Genomic DNA, 21,045 nt, shown 5'->3' with positions numbered 1-21,045 from the left:
TGTGTGTGTGCATGCTTGCAGCCTCAGAAAACGATCTACAGAGCAAGCGATTGAAACTGGATTACGAAGAGATCACCCCTTGTTTGAAAGACGTAACTCTGGTATGGGAGAAAATGCTCAGCACTGTGGGGAGGGCCAAGGTCAAATTTGATAAAGAGAAGATACATACAGCTGTTGGACAAGGTAACACACACACACACACACACACACTTGTACTGCATTCACAACGAATGCAAAAAAAAAATGACACTTTGGTCATCTTTGGAAACTCAGCCCCTTTCTTCAACCACACCTAGTGTTTTTTTTTTTTTTTTTTTTTTAACACTGTAGTTAATAAACACAGACTCCATTTATCATGGTAAACAGACACCGGTGGAATCAGCTTTCCCTGCATTCCCCCATAAACAAAGGAACAAATGTTCACGGGAACTAAGCTCCTTGCTTACATTCGACTGGGTGTGAAAACCCCATTTCTAATTGGTATTAGCTCCTTGACGTCGCTGTTCATTTGTGTACAGTTGAGCATGGCTCAACTTCTTTTGCGTCTCCTTGATTGCTGTGTGTATGCCACACTACGCAGCTGTTCTCCACTGTCCAAAGTTTCTCGATGCTTGCTCCCACAGTAAAGGAATGACTTCAACAGTTTTTTGCTCTTGCTGCTTGCAGTGTGAACATATTTTTACAATTAGCTTTGTGCAAAGAATTTTGTACCCCTTTTGAATATAAAATTTGAATATAATGAGCACATTTATTATATTAGCATATTTAGAAATAATGATAAAGCAATAAATGGGGCCTGTGTATTCAAGTGTTTTTTTTTTTTTCTTTAAATTTAATTAGGGGTCCAAGCACTGCAAGTGCTGGAGCCCTATTGTTTTTGTTCCGATTTTTCTTCTTTTTTTTTTTTTTTTCTTCTTTTTCTCCGATGAAACTCGATGGGCAGCCCAAACCGTAGGTCCTACAGACTTGTCGTTTGGTCAACTGGTAGTAAACCCTCCCGCTACTCAGGCGCAAAAAAATCAGCCCAATCAGCCTGATGGTGGCGCTATAGCGACGCGGAACGCGTCGCTCCCTATATCTCCTACCCCGTGTGGCGTAGAGACGAAATTCTTTTTTTCCCTGATTCCTCAGGTCAGACCCTACAAAAAAGCCCCAAGAACCCATAAGCTCCGCCTACTTAGATTTTGAGCTAATTTGCATAATATGCAAAATCGCACATATTTTTGAGCGCAAACTAGTCTCTGGAAATGTACCCAATATGGACATATGTGGTATCAGCAGAATCCTAAGAACCTGAACTTTAATAATTATCCAAAAAAAGTTGGAATTTCATCTCTGCTCGGCCTCCAGACTCAGCCCCCAAATACAGGGGCTGAGCTCGCGTTCCAAAAATCAGACAAATACAGCTATAATTCACAAACGCTTTCTCCGAATGTTACGATACTTCACATGCTTGATCCCTATAAGGGCTGGAAGCCATAAGTACTTGGCTGTGCAACTGCAAGCCTAGGGGGCGCTATAACAGCAAAAAAATTGTTACGCTTCACAGGATTGTCCGATTGACATGCCGATTGGTATGCATGTAGTGTGTGATGAGCTGACTTAGATTCTATGACGATGATGTCATATTCGAAAAAACATGGCCACCATCGACCAATCAAATTTCAGCAGCTGTTTCATGACCTTAACAAGGTCCTATCATCATGACACTTGCATGGTATATCCATGGCAGAACTTCCTAAGCACATAACAATTTTCGTTACGATAGCCACTAGGGGGCGCAATTCAAATTTTCTATATGAAAATATGGAATATCTCAGCGAAATATAAACATATTGATAAGCAGTTTGCTTTATTACATACTCTGCATAGTGTCATACAACTTTGCAATTGCAACTATTGTCAAAAAATGCATAGTTTATCCACAATAGTCAGGTATGTGAAAATGGAGCTTTTCGAACTCCTCCCTGGAAATTTGGCTTATCAATAAGCAACCGGTATTTTTGAAGTCCGTATAGACTGTAGGTAAATAATTATCAAAAAAATGTAGAACTTTTGACACGCTGTTGTGGCAGTAATTTAACAAATATGGATGGGCGGGGCTCGATGCACTCTTTGAGCTATAACTACAACAAACTTCACCTAAATCAAACACAACTTGGTGCACATATGTACGTGATTACTCTGAAGTACTCTGCTAAACATGCCCGCATTGCACAGAAAGGGAGCGCTACAATTAGACAACAACTGGTTGCATAGGTTATTAATTGATTACGCTGCCACCTAGAGATGCAGTACCAGCAAGATGAGACAGATATATTCCAAAGACCATGGGAAAGGAGCTTTTGCATTTTCATAACATATGACTAACGCATTTGTGAGTTATATCTGTTTCTTATGCAGTGTTTCAAAGGCAAGCTGCACAGCTCTATTTAAGCAGAGGCTGCAATCACTCAGTAATGAAAGTTCCACATTTTGTTGATAATTATTCAAATTCAGTTTCTTATGAATCTCATGATACCACATATGTCCATATTGGCTTTTGATCCAAGCACTAGTTCATGATCAAATATATGTCTGCTATATCTCATCCTGCAGATTCTCTCTATGCAGAATCCCCCCTCAGCCCCTCCTTCTCCTCCTCACACACAGACTGTCACCTCTCCCCCTCCCCTCCCCCTGCCAGTCAGAGAGGGCCAGAGGACACAGACATTTGAAAGCAGATCTAAACAAATCAACAATACCATCATGACCACCTCATTTTACTTTCAGTGTCCGTGTTTTCAGCTCCATTGTCCACAGGTGCACTTTGTAGATATAAAACTACAGAGAGGGGTGAACCTCTTGCTCTGCATACTTTCATTGCTCATTTTCACATGTTCTTCAATGGTCAGGACACCTATAAAGCAGATATGCTGAAAATGTATGACCTACTGTCTCTGCCTTTTTTTATCTATAATCTGGACCAACAGAGTATGTGTGGACACAGGTTTTAAAATTATCCAGCAGCACTGCTCTTTCTGATCCACTCATAAGAGCACAATACAAACTGACATAGCACCACAATGTCAGTGTCACTACAGTGCTGAGAATGTATGAGCTACTGTCTGAATTTATATCTATAAGTCTGACCAATAAAATATATGTATCTCAGTGTGGACAGTGAGTTGACACAGATGTTAAAATCTCTAGCAGCACTGCTGTGTCTTATCCACTCATAAGAGCACTACACACACTGCCATATCACCACAATGTCAGTGTCACTGCAGTGCTGAGAATTATCCACCACCCAAATGATATCTGCTTTGTGGAGGTCCTGAACATTGGGTCAGAATCCAGGGTGAAATTCCAGATTCTGTTCTGTGATCTGGGCTGTCTCTGTAACCCAAGCCCCACGTTCACCTGTCTGCAGACCAGAAACTCACCCACTCATCTACTACCCTTTCTTCTTACAATCCAGAGCACCAAGGATCACATTTTACAGCACTACTAAATCTATCTTAAAGTGTGGCTCCTGTATCAGGAAATGTCATATGCTACCTTCTTGCTCTGCAAAGACTGCTCACTTTCAGCCTGCTCTTCAATGGTCAGGGCACCCATACAGCAGGTATGACTCAGCTGTTGGGAGTTTTAAATCCCTCAGCATCACTGCTGACAGAGAATAGTCCACAATCAAACACAGCCAGCAGACAGTGTCCTGTGTCCACTGATGACAGACTCGAGTACAAGCAACTCCACATCATATCTGCTGTTTGGGGGTCCTGAACATTAGGGTGAGAAACCAGAGTGCAACTCCAGAGTGACTTCTGTGCTCTATGCGGTCTCTGTCATACGCTACTCCTCCATCTCACGCTACACCTCCAAAGAGATGCCAGGACAGGATGGAACACCTTACAAACACTACACAAACTTCCCCAAAAAGCCCCTACTATCTCAGGACAGCTCATATACTAGTGCATTGTTCTTCTACCAGCGAATACAAGCTTGGACCCCGAGAATTGTCGCTTGCGGCTATATTTTCATTTACATTTAGTCTCACAGTAAATAAATTGAATGTAATTTAACTTTGGTTTGGTAAACTTGTTCAATACAGTGATGTACAAAAAGCAGTCATTCATTCTGGTTTAGCTCTGAAATAAATGTCAATTAGGCAATGTACATGCTTACACACACACACACACACACACACATTAGTCTGGTTTGGTTCTGCCTGTTCCTACTTGACATGATGGATGTGCCATTACCGTAAACACTGTGTGGGTTTAAGGATTAGTTTGGTATTACTTTGTGGCCTTACACACATGCACGTATACAGTAGCGTGCATAAATCTTAGACACCTTTAGTCAAGTTACACTTTTTTTCTTTTAAATTATTATTGACAAAATCTCTGAATGGAACAAATGAATATTTCTAAACATGATAATGTACAGTTATTGCTGATTTGCCAAGCTTAACATTAAAAAATATAACAAAGTGTATACCCTTTCATATCCACTTGTGTTACTTTTGTAAGGCCTCAGGTCTTCTGATTTGCTTCATTAGGACTTGAGCCAAGTTCTTCATAATTAACTTTTATTTCCGTATTTCTCCCCCCTCTCCTTTGTTTCATTCTTTCTTTTTCTTTCTTTGTACTTGCAGGTGTCCCTCGGCAGCACAGAGGTGAAATCTGGAAGTTTCTCTCCGAGCAGTATCTTCTAAGGCAGCAAGTTCCTGCCAACAAACCCCCTAATAACGACACCCCTTACAAAGATCTACTGAAACAACTCACCTCACAGCAGCATGCTATCCTCATAGACCTGGGTTAGTACGTACAAACACACACACACGCATAGTGTTAATTTCAAAAACCAAAAAACATATGACAACCTGTTTTTCACAATGAAACCTAGATAAGAACCAAATAAAAATATTAATTTGAAGGTAAGAATTATAACTAAAGGTTTTTGTTATTTATTTATTTATTTATTTTGTCAACAAATTAATCCATTTTAGGTTCCACATTTTTGTAGTAGTGACTGAAAACAACGTGGAAAATTTTTAGTGTACTCAAACAATCCCACAAAGCACTATAAAAGGTATTGTGCACCCATTACACGTGTGGATGGAGTAATGCACTGTGTTGTTTAGTAAAATCCAGCATGAGGTAGTGTCTGAAATATTTCACTACCCTCCTGAAATAATTTCCCTGTAATAGTGCACTTTATAGTCAGTAATATAGGGAATAGTATATGGGGAGACAATTCACACAGGGTACATTTTAAGTATTCACAAGTATCAACAGTTGGTCAATGATTCATAGAGAAACCGTTGGAGTCAACTCATTCTTGGTTTGGGACGACTTCTGCAGCACACTTTGAAAGAAACATTTTAATTTGTAAAAAAAAACATATACACAAGATTGCTGCTTAATTTGTTTTCTTGGAGACTTGTTTTCAGTTTTTTTACAGTGCAATCTGGTTGGACAATTTTATACTCTTTTGTGTATTTACTAATGTCACTAAGAGAGTATTGACAGGTCCACATCTTTTCAGACATATGGCATTAGTTTTTTTTTTTTTTTTCAGATCTAAAGCAAGGAGGAATCTTTATGTTCTCCTGTCTCTCATTATGAAAGCGTTGTTGTATTTATCTGAGGGATATCTACCATATCTTGCACACTTATTCTGAGTCCCATTTTCTCTCTAGCTTTTAATCCAGGGGTGCTCACACGTTTTTTTCTTGAGATCTGCTTTTTCCAGAGAACACGTCATAAAAAGGGATTGTTGGATGGCTGGGTTTGTACTACTTCACACATTGGTCAGCCCTCTTTTAATAGTGTTGAACTCTAGTTTTTGAAAGCTTAATATTTTTATTTATTTATTTATTTGATATTTTTTAACACCTTATTTTACTTTGATTACTTGTATTATACAAGTGGATCATCTAATATACTAAAAAAAAAATCCTGTCAAAACCCAATTATTTGTACCTTATGTTTGTTTTTCTTGATATGGGTTGTCATAAAAGGTGGTCTCTGATTTTTGCACAATGCTGTTCACTTGCATGAAATTCAGAGAGGTGTGTCATCTTACTATTCTCTACTGTTCTTCAATATGAAGTCATCATGCTGCTATGGACCGTATAAACATTCGCAGTGAAAGCATGGTGGATGGATAAGGGAGTGAGGGATATGATGGACAGATTCAATGATGGAGAAAGTTTGAGAAGGAGTGACAATGAAAACAGAAGCGGTGAGAGAGAGAGAGAGCTGCTGGTTTTCTCTCTCTCTCTCTCTCTCTCGCTCACACTCTCTCTCACACACACACGGGTACCTACCAGTGCCCATTATTCACATTCCTGAAAGAGAGCAACATCAGCTCTAGGAACTTACATGCACGCACACACACACACGCGCGCACAGACACACATACACACACACATATATATATATATATATATACACACACACACACACACACATACACACCTGGCCCATCTCAGACATGCTGAAAGATATTACTGTTTGCCTTAAGCCCATGATGCAATGCCATAATTATGTAGTTATAGTGTGGAGAGGAGAGGGGGTAGGACATATAGAAAGCTGTGGTCTTCTAGGCAGCACCATGTTTAGAGCATGTTTGTCACTTTGAAATATGCAAAAAATAATCCAGAACAGACAACCTTTTAGAAGTAGACTAAAAAGATATAGCAGGGTGTAATTACTTCTCTTTCATAGTTCACTGCAAAAATTTTCCATGCATAAGACTAATGTGCTTTTATGTAATAAAGGATCTTTTCACTATATGTTGAAACCTTTGTAGACACCCCTTGAATTACTTCAAGATTAACCCTTTATGGCAGTGGTTTCCAAATTTTTATGAATTATTACAAGTGACGTGCATTATGTATCTCAGATCAAAGTTGATTTGTAACTTACATGGAACAAGTAGTAGTGAAATGCTTTGTGGACTACTATTTTCATGTAAACCAGAGCACAGAGAAACTAGGCAAGCATAGATTAGCCGGACCGCCATTAGCCATATAGCCATTGTCAAAGAGGTTTTTCTGGCATTTCAAAAACATGTCTTTGTTTACAATAATAACAAATAATAAACTATATAAAACATAAACTGACAGTGTATGTACGATCATGGAAAGCCTGGTCATACAAAGCTACAAAACTGAAGCACTGTGTTGAGTTGACATTAAAGCAACTCAAAACACATTGAACACGTCTAAAACCAAGCACCTTAACATTTTATCAACCAAGTAATCTACACTTGATAAAGAACAGGGCATCGCTGGGAACTAGATATTTATTACCGACTTACATTTCTATTAGGGTCTGACTGATAAAACTGTGGTGTAACTAATTCACAGCTTTGTTTATTTTGAGTAACACCTCACTGGTGTTGTGGCTTTAATAATCCAGAGGTTTTGCCCGTTTTGTGTTAAACAAAAAGCTGTGCAGATGTAATTTACTCGTCAGAAATCAGTAACGGTGAGATATGTTCGTGTATTCGTGTCGTTATAGGAACAGACAAGATGACTTTCTGTTTGTTAAATATATAGTAGAAAACAAAAGGCTGGGTCACAGAAACATTCTCCAAACATAAAGAAGAGACTATGATAAACATTACATCAACAACGTTCAGCACAATTCAGTTCGAGGCTCCAGTAAAACACTGAGCTGCACCGCAGTGGATGGTGGACCTACAGCGCTGAAGCAGTGTGAGCGTGTCCCAATTCAACTCTCAACTCTTTGGCCCCTTATTTTTTTGGTCCCAAAAATAGTACTTGTCCAGGGAAAAGAGAACCTCTGGTCACTGCCGAATGGTTCCAAATTTACTTTACGAACTGGAATGTCAAATATGGCTGAACTAACAACAGACGGTGTAGTGGTGCCACCTTAAGTTGTCTCTGTGAAATATGGCTCACGCAACCTTAGGTATCAGTCAGCATTAATGTATCTTCTAGGCCGGGCCGGCAGGCGGTCTGAGGAAGAAAAAAAATAGACATAAGGCATAAATAGAAATAAATAAATAGAAGATACACACACACACCCTCACACACAAAAAATCAAAAAGATTCAAAATAAGCATTAAAATATAAGGTAAAAAATATCATCTATACAGAGACAATAGTATAATTAAAATGATAAAAAAAATTATGCACATTAAAGGTTTTTTTAAATAAACATAGAATAATTAAGATATATGCAATAATAGTCAGTAATATAAAAAATTGCAAAATCATAGAACAGGAGGTATATATAGTTAATTGATGACCAGTGAAAAGAATGTTCCAATGTGTGAGGCGTGTGTGTGCTTGGGGGTATGTGTTCTGGTTTATTGTCCAGTGTTTAGAGCTCAAATGTCTTGTGGAAAGTAGCTCGTATGCATTCTCGCTGTATTTGCCTTCAGAGAGCAGAGAGAAGAGTCCATTGCTGGGGTGGCTGAGGCCCTTCACAATCCCCTGGCCCATGGTCCAAAACCGCATGTCATAGATGCTCTGCAGGTCAGAAGACTCAGTCCAAATGATGCACTCAGCTTACACACCACCGTCTGGAGAGCCCACCTGCCCTGCTTTATTCTATTCTCATTCATTAGCCTTGCTGCACTAACCTGTCAATACACGTGTGCCCCCTGGGCACAGACCCATTGAATGAGATATATAATGCATAACACCCCTCCACTTTTGGAACCACTGCTTTATGGACACAGACATTCAGTTTTGCACAGTGTGTATAATATCCCTATAAATATCCCATGAAATTAAATGGGGCACTGCTGAGAAGCTGCACATGAACCTAATGTCACTAAGCTCAGTTGCAGGCGTCAGTTAGCGGGTTATAAGCCCTGCAGCATTTGTACTGTAAAAAGGTCAAATTGCATAATTCAATACCTTCGAGATGACTTGGAGTGGTGTTTTTGATTCCCGAACGAATTATTCACCTTCAGTACCTGACCTCACTAATACCCTTGTCTTTGAATACAATCATACCAGAATCACAATGATATCATAACAGAAAGATCCAACATCTGGTCTTAAGCTTTTCTATAGGCTGTTCACATATAGCCATGAAAACTGATGTTTCCTGTTCACATTTCCTAGACATACAGCCTGCACGTTAAGAAAAGCAGTGGCCTTCAAATGGAATCTTGTAGGACACCAGTAGGAGTTTTAGACGAATAGAAAAAGGACATGCCTGTTTAGGACAGTGTTGGCTTCTGAAATTGAAGTCAACACTAACATTTGGCCTACTTTCAGACTCTTTACCTGTTAGATTACAAACCTGTGCATTGAACTTTAATAGTACAACATAAGCTAAATATAATTCCAGTAATGCCAGATGTCCCTGCATGTGCACATTCCATATGATGGGTGTGGTTATGACATTCCATACTGTATATTGTACCTCAAACATAGACCTGCTTCCAGCTAGAGCACCAACTACACAAACACATGTTTATCACTCTAAATGTTAAGCCAAATTGTATTCCAACACCATTTGTTTACTGAGAGAAGCTATTATTAGATGTCGCCTGTATCCAATTTATTTAGTGATTATTTGCACTTTGATAACAAGTAGCCAATTCTTTATCCTGCTGTCAAGTTAGACTGAATTGAATCTGGAATCTGTCATTTTATTGGGTAACATCTGCATTGTCATGAGTGTTGCTGTAGGTAGTGTCACTGTCACAGCTTCAGGGTCATGGGGTTGTGGCTTCAAGCCCCACCTCGAGACACTGTCTGTGAGAAATGCGGTGTGTTCTCCCTGTGTCTGTCTGGGTTTCCTCAGAATGCTCTGACTTCTTCCCACAGTCCAAACACAAATGCTGGGAGGTGGGTTGGTTGTTCAGAAGTGTCCATAGGGGTGTGTGTGTGTGTGTGCGCCCTATATGCCTGCTTTGCACCCACTGATCCTGAGTAGGCTGTGAACCCACTATGAACCTGAACAGGATGAAGTGGTTACAGTAGATGAATAAATTATTCAAATGGGAATAAGTTACTTCTACATTAAAATGCTTAATGCCATTCACACAATATAGAATGTGAACTAAAGGCAAACTTACAATGTAATTAATGTAATTATGCAAGGAATTAAATGTCTCTCTCTCCCCCTCCCTACCCCACCCCAGGCCGTACATTTCCCACTCACCCGTATTTTAGTGCTCAGTTGGGTGCTGGGCAGTTGTCTCTCTATAACCTGCTGAAGGCCTACTCTCTGCTGGACCCGGAGGTGGGCTACTGCCAAGGTCTGAGTTTCGTGGCTGGAGTTCTGCTGCTGCACATGAGCGAGGAAGATGCCTTCAGCATGCTCAAGTTCCTAATGTATGACATGGGCCTGCGAAAACAGTACAGACCTGATATGATCATCCTGCAGGTAAACAGTTCACACCACTGTAGTCCATCCAGCTGGAAGGTCTACTTTTTAAAAATAAATAAAGACTCACAAGAAATGAAAGTTATCTTCCAGTGTTTATCTACTAGTCATTACCTACTTCATTAGCTAATATGTTGGACAGATTATAATCTTCTGGGAGCCCTTTAAACAACATTTTAAACATATTAATGTTCCTGTGCATTAAGTCACAAGAATATTTGGAAATATGTCAGATGTTTTTGTTGAGTGGATAACAAACTCTACTCCAACTCATCCCAAAAGTTTTGGAAGGAGCTCCATTAATGTAGGGAGCACAGATCTTCTCAACTGTCCAGTGCTCTGGAATGTTATTAGCGTTGTGGAATCCTTAGTGTTGTGGAAATTAGAAACATGTAACTGCATGAGTGTCTTTCCACTGAACTCTGAAGTCTTTTCCCTCTATTCTCCAGAACTTCACGTACTCTCAGTCAGCCTATAAATTCCCTTTGGTTTGCATCTTTGAAATCTGCTGTGAATCTATTAACTCTCTTTAATTGCAGTAAAATTCTACCCAACCAATTTCTGTATAATATTAATAACATTTAATATTAACAAAAATATATAATTAACTGCCAGTGGTTGATGCACATACAAAACATGTTGTTGCTGTCTAATGAAAAACATTTATCTCCAAAATAGTAACTTTACAATAGAAGGGGGAAAAAAATTCATCATGAAAATTTTACACAATATGGACAGCTGCTGTGTTTAAAAGTTGTAGTATCCATCAATAAAAATCCACAAAAATGGACAACACACATAACATCACATGCACCTATTTACTGACCAGGATTTAATTATATCTATCTCTCTCTCAATTCAATTCAATAAGCTTTATTGGCATGACCATATTCAGACACAGTACTGCCAAAGCATTAATACAATAACATGGAACGTTAAGAGTATTACAACTATATATATATATATATATATATATATATATATATATATATATATATATATATATATATATATATAATTATTATTATTATTATTATTAATAATAATAATAATAATAATAATAATAATAATAATGAACAGCAATCTTGTAGAAATGTAATAATAAAAGGAACCAGTTAAAACAATATATGTTTTATAAAACTTAAATGAAGTGTGAGAATGGTAACAGACGGGTCTCTCTCTCTCTCTCTCTCTCTCTCTCTCTCTCTCTCTCACTCTCAGATCCAGATGTATCAGTTGTCTCGTCTGTTACATGACTACCACAGAGAACTCTATACACATCTGGAGCAGTATGAGATTGGGCCAAGCCTTTACGCAGCTCCTTGGTTCCTCACCGCCTTCGCCTCTCACTTCCCCTTGGGTTTCGTGGCCAGAGTCTTTGGTAAACTCACTCAAACACATGCACACACATGCACAGCTACCTGCCCAGGTACACACTTATTCTTTTTTTTTTTTACATGAAGGCTGTCAAACAAAACAGATTATTCATTGCACTTGATCATATTTTTCTGTCTATTTAACTGTGATAAATGACATTTTTTATTTGCTCAGACATGCTCAAAGAAAACTTGAACCCTGGTATGAAAAGCCAAACTGAGAAATGGCATTAAGAGCTCTAAACAAGTTCAATTAGTTCAATTAATATGTTGCCTTTTTAACTTTGTTTTTAGCTGTTTTTAACAATTACTGCTGCTAGCCAAAAAATTCACTACAGAAAAAAGTGAAAATGCCTGTCTCTGGTATTTTCCAAGTATAGCTCAGCTCTAAATTAATTTATGTAACCAATCTACTAAAGACCTTTTGTGTTATGTGCCCTTAGCAGGAAGGACATACTTCAGTAGAATATTTATACTTCACACAAGTGTGACTCTTAAACAGATTTCTATACTGTAAACAGTAAAATCTTTGCAGCAACTTGAATGGCATACTTACCATGTCAATCATATTGCATGTGTACGTGCAGGAAATAGGAATTAATTACTCAGCAAATACAGGCTTCTAGGTAAGAGGTTATTTACATGAAAGTAAATAAACTTTAATTTAAACCCACTTTAGTATGATGCTATCTTTAAAAGAGCAGATGATTTCATTCAGTTTTGGATGAAGGATGTAACATGACAAACAGAGTGACAGATTACACAACGTGTAAAACACTGGGAGCAGACAATATTGAAAGAGCACAGCAAAGCTCCGCAGCTAGATCACTTGAGGTTAAAATAAGTTTTACCTTTACATTTCCAAGGAGGACACACCCAATGCCAGTGATAGCTTTAATGCCAGAATAACTCGGATTTCCAGTGAAAAGATGCTTATGAACCGGCATGTCTGCATACAGCAAGGTGGAATATAGCCAAGGACTTCTTGTGGGGGAAGTAAATTATTTAAGTATCAAGAGTTTTGACAGTTGCAATCATATTCAGTGAAGCACTGTTGAATTATTACTTTAAAAATAATAAAAAAGAACTAAAAATAAATTACTTTAAAAAATAATATAAATATAATATCAAATAATAGACTTCTCAGAATCTCTTGTATCTGGATATCTGAATCTTTGTAGCTGGATTGCTACCAACTACAAAACCTTTAATGCCAAGTTAATGTTAATGTTTTTGTATATATCATGTTAGAATATAGCTCCTGTCATAGCTCCTCCACTTTGCCACAGGTTTCCCTAGTTTTTCCTCTTCTCCTTTATGGTCCTTGACACGAAGGCACACCCTGTGTCATTGGTTTTGTATAAACAGACGCCTACTTTTCCTCTTTCTATTCTTTCTATGAACAGTATGATCTGATTGACCACAGTCCTGGTGTAACTGTCATTAATATATTCACAGGCTGAACCATTACGCACCCTACCACAAGTTTGTTATTACAGCGTGGAATATGGTTCTTTGTTATGAATGGCTTAAGGGTCAGCCTGTTATTGTATCTAGACTAAATATTTCAGAGAGCTCTCTCTTTATCTCTCTCTCTCTCTCTCTCTCTCTGTAACTCAGTCTCTCTTGCGATTTGCCACTTGCTCTGTACGTGCAGGTGCAAATTGAGCGTTAATGCTAGTCAGTGATGCCTGTCGACTGGCGCTCTCTCTGTTGTGTTTAATCACAAACCCGTGACTGTGTGTGAGAGACACAGATATGAGTGCAATGCCATGATAAACACACCTCTCACTTCTAGTGTAATCAGTTCTGAGCCATCTTTTTACCCTTTAGGCCAAGAGTGCTGCGTACACACTTATACACACAAACATTCTCTCAGTTAAACCTTATTTATTTAATTCATTTATCTTTCTTTCTTTATTTCTTTCTTTCTTTCCCCATTTCCCCTTATCCCCTCTTTCAAAACATTTGATCTGTGAAACTGGTACAGTTGCCTCTCCATGAGCATTCATATATTTCTTTTAATCAACTTCCTTGAATGTGGTATTCATGAATTAGTCATACAAAAAAAAAAAAGGAAAGGGAAAGGAGGAGTAAAAACAAATTGCTGAGAGGGGAAAGAAAAAGGAAGTTCTGTAACAGTCTCCTTAAAGTTGCACGTACAGACATTCATCTATATCACCATCTATGCATGAGTTTTAAATTGGAATACTTAATAAATCCTTTTTAACGAACTATTTAAATCCTGAAATAAAAGAAATTTCAATACGTAATATTAACATCTGCTTATTATGTGTGTATTTATTGCTCTAGATATGCTGTTCCTGCAGGGGTCAGAGGTCATTTTCAAAGTAGCACTGAGCCTTCTGGGTAGCCACAAGCCGCTGATTCTTCAGCACGACAATCTTGAGTCCATAGTGGACTTCATCAAAACCACTCTGCCCAACCTCGGACTGGTGCAGATGGAGAAAACCATCAACCAGGTACGATCTCATCAACATCTGTTTAACTGCTAGGTCCAGTTTTCTGACATCCGATTGACTGAAGCAATTTCAGAATACTACATTCTGAGCATTTATTTATTTATTTTAATTTTACACTTGTTGTCTTAATTTAAACACACCAGCTGTTGCTCACTATGTTAACATTTGCGACAGTAAAATGGACCAAAATAAGTTTATACTTTATTCTCTTTTTTTTCTTTTACAAAAGTCCCCCTATATTTTTTGAGTGTAGAGTACAGTTTTACAGCACTGTACTATATCATGGGGGGGGGGGCTTTCTAGCCTCCTCCAAAAGATACAGCAGTGCTGAGCCCAGAGAAGAAAAGACAGAGGCACTGTTCTCCCTGTTACAGCTCAGTGGAGCATCGCAATGATTTTGAAGATGCAATTTAAAGGCAAAATACTACAGTGTTCCTTTAAGGAGGATATTGTTCTCCTCCTCCAAGGTTCAGTTCAATAATTTGCTTTTACTTTCTACTTCACACTGTCTAAGTAACCCAATGAGGTCTGGGTTCTGGGACAGCCAGTTCACCATTCTTGTAATGTTTCTTGTGTCTCAGATCAGTTCGTACATTTTTAATGGGAATGTACATAGCTGTACCTTTAATCCACCCTTTCATTTGTTGGCCTAAACACTTATTACAAAAAAACACACACTTTGATACATCAATGAAAACTGTTTGTGTGGGCATGGTGTCATCAATTTCTATTTAATTTCATCATCGTCGTCATTGTCATCTTTTCCGCTTGTTCATTTCAGGGTCGCAGTGTTTTGTTTAATTTTACTTTTTTTGTGATAGAGAGACACGCACATGTCAGGGTTGGAGAAATGATTGTGGTTTGGCTTCAGTAGTGGTATTTGATTTGATGATGAGTGTGTGTGTTTACAGGGTGCACATATATCCTCATGTGTGTACCGAAAATGACAGTCACTCTTTCATTCTCTAAGACTCAGATGTTTTTATATTTACAAGCCTTTCACCTTTTTTGGCCAAACATGCCACTCATTCTCTGTAACATTCTCTATCCTTCTCTAACGAAACATACATTCTTCCTCACACATGCACATGAGTCATTTACACCTCAATTATGGAATTTATTTGAGTTTGGCTTGCATTCATTTTCGTTTGAGTATCCGTTTAGGAGAGGTACTGTCATTGTATTTATTATTTTGAAAGAGTGTGTGTGTAAGCGCAACGTTTTTGTTGCAACATAATACTGCATACATTAAACGATAGTAGTATTTTGTTTAATAATAACTAAGAAAACAACATTTAATTATTTTTTATTTTTATGTATATTTAAAGTTTTTCCTTCAGGTTGAAGAACTCTACGAATATTTCAAAACCATTCCATTATCATGTAGATATAAACAGCGTCATTCAGAGTAGTGTGGTCCCAAATATGCCATTACAGAGAAAGACATAAAACCAGAAGTTTTCACACTTGTGGTCATAGGATCTAAATGTCTAATGCCTCTAAAAGCTACATCATAGGAAGCAAATAAATGCAATGTTTACCAATACATTAGGGCTGTCGATTAATCACGAGTTAAAATGAGCACTTCTTTGCATTTTTGGGTTGGGACAAAAATGTGTAGTCTCAGGGGCATTGTGATGATTTTTGTATTAGCAACTCTTAATGTGTTGAGTATAAATTTTCAGGGAGAACTTTAGCAATGAACGATCAAAGATGAAGCTCAGACACAGAAGCTTTAATGGAGGAAGGACACAAACTCAGCAGTAGCAACATTAAGACACATTTCAATAAATGTTTAATTTGTGTTTTTAAATTTTTTATTTAAAAAAAAAAAAAATGTATGCATTAAGGTTTGCAGTGTGTTATCTCTGACAGCCCTATAATAAATATTTTGATCATTTTAAATATGCATCTTCAATAAAATGAGTGTAAACATTACTGAAAATGATGATTCCAAACGTCTGAAAGGAGATGCCATATTTTATACAATTTTGTATAGCCGTGTGTTTAATCAATTTTTTCCTGTACATAATTAAATATGTGTAACCTTATACAAACAAACACACCTTAAGTAACCAAAATGGAATCTCCTCCAAGATTAGAAGAGGTTTGGCAGTTGGATGAGGTTCACACGTGTCATCAAAGTGTGAAACGTGTGGAGTGTCATTTTAAATTCAGTAAACCTGCAAATGTATTTATTTAATTTCCAGTCTAAGCATCTTTGAGTTGAAGCCAGATGTTTATATAAACTTAGTCTATAGACTTTAAAATAAAAAATGTTTCACAATTCTACATTTCGTATCACCTTGAAACCAATTCTGACTTAAAACCCACAGAATTGAGGGGGAAAAAAAGTAATTTGGGCTATGAGGCCAAAAAAAAAGTTTTGTCAGCAGAAATATGCTCAATCTCTAGAAATGTATTGTGCAAGGCTTTCAAGTTTGGTTCAAGCCACCCGACATTGGTTGCATTTATTCTTCTCAGGATCTCAAGTCTTATTGTGTTCTAGGTTTTTGAGATGGACATCAGTAAGCAGCTACAGGCCTACGAGGTAGAGTACCACGTGCTCCAGGATGAGCTTTTAGATGGCCCTTCCACACTTAGCCAATCCCAGCGTGCTGCCCAGCTGGAGAAGACAAATGGCAGCCTTCGGCAGCAAAACCTCGACCTACTGGAGGAAGTACAGGTAGATGAGACCTACCATACAATACAGCATGCTTATGTGATGATCACAGCATGAGCAAAGAAAGCTAGTATTACTAACTTTTCCTGACTTGGTTTCTGCCAGGCAGTAAACTTCCCCAAGTTGTATAACTTGTAGGTCAGGCTTTAATGAATAGTCTGAGCAGTTCTAACTTCTACATATCAACCTGGACTTGTTTTCATATCAAACCTATTGCATCTCATATTTCGACACCAGGGATTCTTCACCAACTGTCTGCTTTGGCAACACACCTTCATGCAGGTTTACCCTGCATAATAACTGGAAATGATTGACATACCTCAAAGAGGTGGGACATTGTACAGTAAGAGCCCAAAAATGTCAGTAATGCATGATTTTTAACATTGTAAGATTATTTCAGTAAAACTTTCACATTTCTAACAAACCTTTCTCTACTATCATTTTTTGTTTTTTGTACTTAAATAAGCTGCATAGTTACAGCTATATTATGTTACAGTGTTGCCAAGCAACAGTTAAAGTCTGTTTATTATACACTAGGCTATAAATCAGCTAACATGCCCTACGGTAAATTCACACATTTGATCTTATGCATACATTGCTGTGCAAATGTCAGAGACCAGCCTTTATTTATTTAATTTCAAGTCAATCCCTCCTTTATGTACAAGATATTAATTATTCAGGAGATGTGTCTGAGGAGATGAGACATAATAAAGGGTGTTTCATAAAGTACGCAGTTTTTAAAAATGCAATATATCAGACAAAATTGAAGCAAAATTCAAAATTTTTATTTAATTTCATTCACCATATGTTTCAGTCTAATAATTTAAAATTATATCGAGCATATGACCACCTCCACTTTCTCTGCAGGCAGTCATCCGATCGTTGAAATTAACGATAACTATTTTTATCGTCCTTTTGTTGTCTAGTCAAAATCCAATCGACGAATCTTTGCCGTTTTGCATGATCTGGTGGTTTCAGCTCTTGTGCCAACTGAATCTTGTAGGGGTGCATATGAAGATCTTTTTTCAGTATTCGATGCACAAAAGATGTTGACATACCCAGCTGTTGTGAACAACGGCGAAGTGAATTCACAGGGCTCACTTTTACACTGTCTTGCACTACCGCAATGTTTTGTTGCGTTCGAACATTACGGTTTTGACAGGTCTATTTTCTGGTTGCAACTGCCCCAGATTCTTCGAATTTCTGTACCAACCTCGAAACTGTTGTTGCGGTAGGGGCATTGCCACGTCCAAAGATCGTGCAAAGTTTACGGACAGTCTCTGCATAGCACTCCCCATTTTTGTAATGAGTTTTCACAATAAGAATCTGTTGCTCGATATTGAACTGCTCCATAGCCCCACAAAATGGGACAACTACAAATGATCTTCTAATCGGAGAAGTTCAATTTCTTCAAACAAAAAAATCCCGCAAAATTTTAAAAAAATCATCTTGTATGTTGGTTTATTTTCAACAATAAAGCACAAAATGCATCTACCACTCCTCCATTACAATTCTGTCTGTTTCTCCATGTCTCTCTCAGGTGGCCCATGCTAGGATCCGCTTTCTGGAATCTCGTGTTGAGGGTTTGGCCACCTCTGAGGCCAAGCTGCGTTTGGAGGTCAGTTCTCTCCAGGAGGAGCGAAGCGAGCTGCAGCAGACTGTAGCCCATCTCCAGGCTCTTCTTACCAGTCATGGTATCCAGCACACTCCCTGCCCTTCAGTAGAGAACTCACCTGCTGCAGCTAACACCACTGAGTGATGAGTGACTATCTAATGCATATACTCTTGTTGACGCTCCCACTGGTCTACAGAGGAAAGCGTAGTGAAAGCATAGATGTGAAACAGTGAGCGGCCACTTCTGCCCTACAGAGCAAACCTTATTTTGGAGTGTTGAACTGACAAGACGTCTGTTAAACACCCTTGCCTTCTGAAATGAGGATGTGATTTCAGGAGTGATGACAGAGTTCCACAGGATTCAGTTTTAAGTGCCATTTCAATTGAAGGCTGGTGGTAAGGAATGGACCTTGCTCTAGGTAGGAGTACCGACTTTGGTTAGAGAACCAAAGAGTGTGAAAATCCAACCCATAAAAGTGGGGATTTTACCAGAACTAGAAGATTCCACTCTTGGTATGGAGGCCTCAAGTGTGGAACTAACAAAACCTAAGAGAGTTTTTTTTTATTTTATTTTTCCCCCCCCATGTCCAGTCTTTCCATCAACACCATGGCCTCCACATCAGTGCAGATCTCCCTGAGTGTCTCCTATGCCCCTTTCACACATGCACTGTAATCTGGAAGTGTTCCAGAGTTTATCCAGAAGAGCTGTATGTGTGAACATGACCACATGCAACATTCATCCCGGACATTACACAGACTTTATCCTTGTAGTGCCCCAGTGTTGCCTCTTGCCTAAAGCACGTGTTTCATCTCCAGCTGCGAGAACGCACCTAATGCAGAAAATCTCTCGCTGTGAGCTACATGTGTGAAATCTCACTCCGGGACATCTCCAGACCTGATTGTCATGTGTGAAAGAGGCACTAGAGCTAATCATTGTATGTTTCTGATAATATGTCTGACCTAATGCTGCCCTGGGTCAGCCCCAATCAGCCTGGAGAAAGGCAACAAATGGATTGCACATGATTCCTGAAACACATGCCTTGAACATGTGTGTACAGTATTTGCACCTGTTTTCATATATTTTTATAAGTCTGTGTCTTTCTGATTCACTCCATTTAACAAAGCACTGCTGTATTCTACTGTACTGTAAACTTTGAGATAGCTTCGATCAAAGTGTTGAATGAGATCTCCATAGTCAAACATTGTGCTGTTGTAGATCTGTTCATCTGCTGTTGTTTTACAGGCACCAAAGAGCTTATCCACGTTCTTTTGTACCAAAAATATCAATTAAACTGTCTCTGTCTAGACACTGAATCCTTTTGTGATTTTGGACTGTTACCTCAAGCAGATGCTGGCTCTCTTCAGACACTAAATATACACAAAACATAACAAATAACAACACCAGTTAGAGACCTCACCAAGCACTAAATCCCTGTTGGTTCAGATTGTAATACCTACATCAACAGTGAGTTATTTGCTCTATATTTTATCTTCTAAAACAATACTGAAAAAAAATAATCCCATGCCCTCTGACTTCCTGAAAGCATTATCTTGTAAAACTTTCAATACATAATTATAAGGTCAAACCTCCACATTTACATTCAGGCCGGCACATGCAGGAACACAACAGTAAAGCACGAGCTGCAACTTGTCACCTTATTAAGTCAACCATACACCATCAATAACATGTAAAAACAGAACAACATCATAAGGATCTGCATCATCTGTTGTAACTGTATGTTTGTTCGGCATGCTTCACAGTTGTGCCATTTTACAGAAACAGTTTTTATTTAAGTAATTTTATTATATATATTTTTATAAAGAATTTACATAGTTTCATTACATAACCTATATTCCTCATCCATACATGTAAGCTTACTTTCAAAACCATCCTATTTCTGAATAAGTTGCAACGTCACAACCATTAACTAATTAACACACCATCCGATCGATCGCACTGAGCTAATGGAAAGTGTTGTTACTGCAGACAAAAGTCTGTGAAAGATCTATTGGTCAGGAAGGAAATTATGTAATTGTGCTGTTTCTGGCTGTCAGGAAGCAGCTGTCAAAGGATCCCATTATCAGAAAAGACAAGGTGAGGCTTGGTTCATTTCCTTTTTGTCATGTTTATTTGAGACACCATCAAAATGGAGATCATTTACCTATCATTAATGTCTAATACAAAACATTTACTCCATTTTTGTGGATTTTTAGTTTACTATATCATTTGAACATAGCAACAGCAAATCAAATCAAATCAAATCAAATTTATTTGTATAGCGCCTTTTACAACTGACGTTGTCACAAAGCAGCTTCACAGTTTCAAAACAGAACATTTAAATCAAAGCCCAATGCAAGCAAGCCGAAGGCGACAGTGGCAAGGAAAAACTCCCTCGAGGCTGGAGGAAGAAACCTTGGGAGGAACCAAGACCTACAAAGGGGACCCATCCTCCTCTGATCAAACTATAGATTGAACAGCACTTCATATTTTGGTAAAATTTCATGATGAATGGACCAATAGA

The 21,045-nt window shown here is 38.3% G+C and overlaps 1 protein-coding gene across 3 annotated transcripts in view; it reads left to right on the top strand.

Moving 5' to 3' along the window:
• The window catches only part of tbc1d1 (TBC1 (tre-2/USP6, BUB2, cdc16) domain family, member 1), a 96,028-nt gene extending 76,206 nt beyond the window's left edge, over positions 1–19,822 (top strand). For all 3 annotated transcript variants that reach the window (XM_066660297.1, XM_066660298.1, XM_066660299.1), the window contains 7 exons: positions 22–183; positions 4,640–4,801; positions 10,123–10,367; positions 11,589–11,748; positions 14,057–14,226; positions 16,736–16,912; positions 18,450–19,822. In XM_066660297.1, coding sequence (XP_066516394.1) covers positions 22–183; positions 4,640–4,801; positions 10,123–10,367; positions 11,589–11,748; positions 14,057–14,226; positions 16,736–16,912; positions 18,450–18,668 — 1,295 coding nt within the window. In that variant the 3' untranslated portion in view covers positions 18,669–19,822. The remainder of the gene's footprint in view (positions 1–21; positions 184–4,639; positions 4,802–10,122; positions 10,368–11,588; positions 11,749–14,056; positions 14,227–16,735; positions 16,913–18,449) is intronic.
• Positions 19,823–21,045: the final 1,223 nt, after the last annotated feature.

This window comes from Hoplias malabaricus, chromosome 2 (assembly GCF_029633855.1).
Source record: "Hoplias malabaricus isolate fHopMal1 chromosome 2, fHopMal1.hap1, whole genome shotgun sequence".
NCBI classification, from domain to species: domain Eukaryota; kingdom Metazoa; phylum Chordata; class Actinopteri; order Characiformes; family Erythrinidae; genus Hoplias; species Hoplias malabaricus.
Note: the sequence above shows the minus strand (reverse complement) of the source record. Positions and strands in the feature narration are given on the sequence as shown.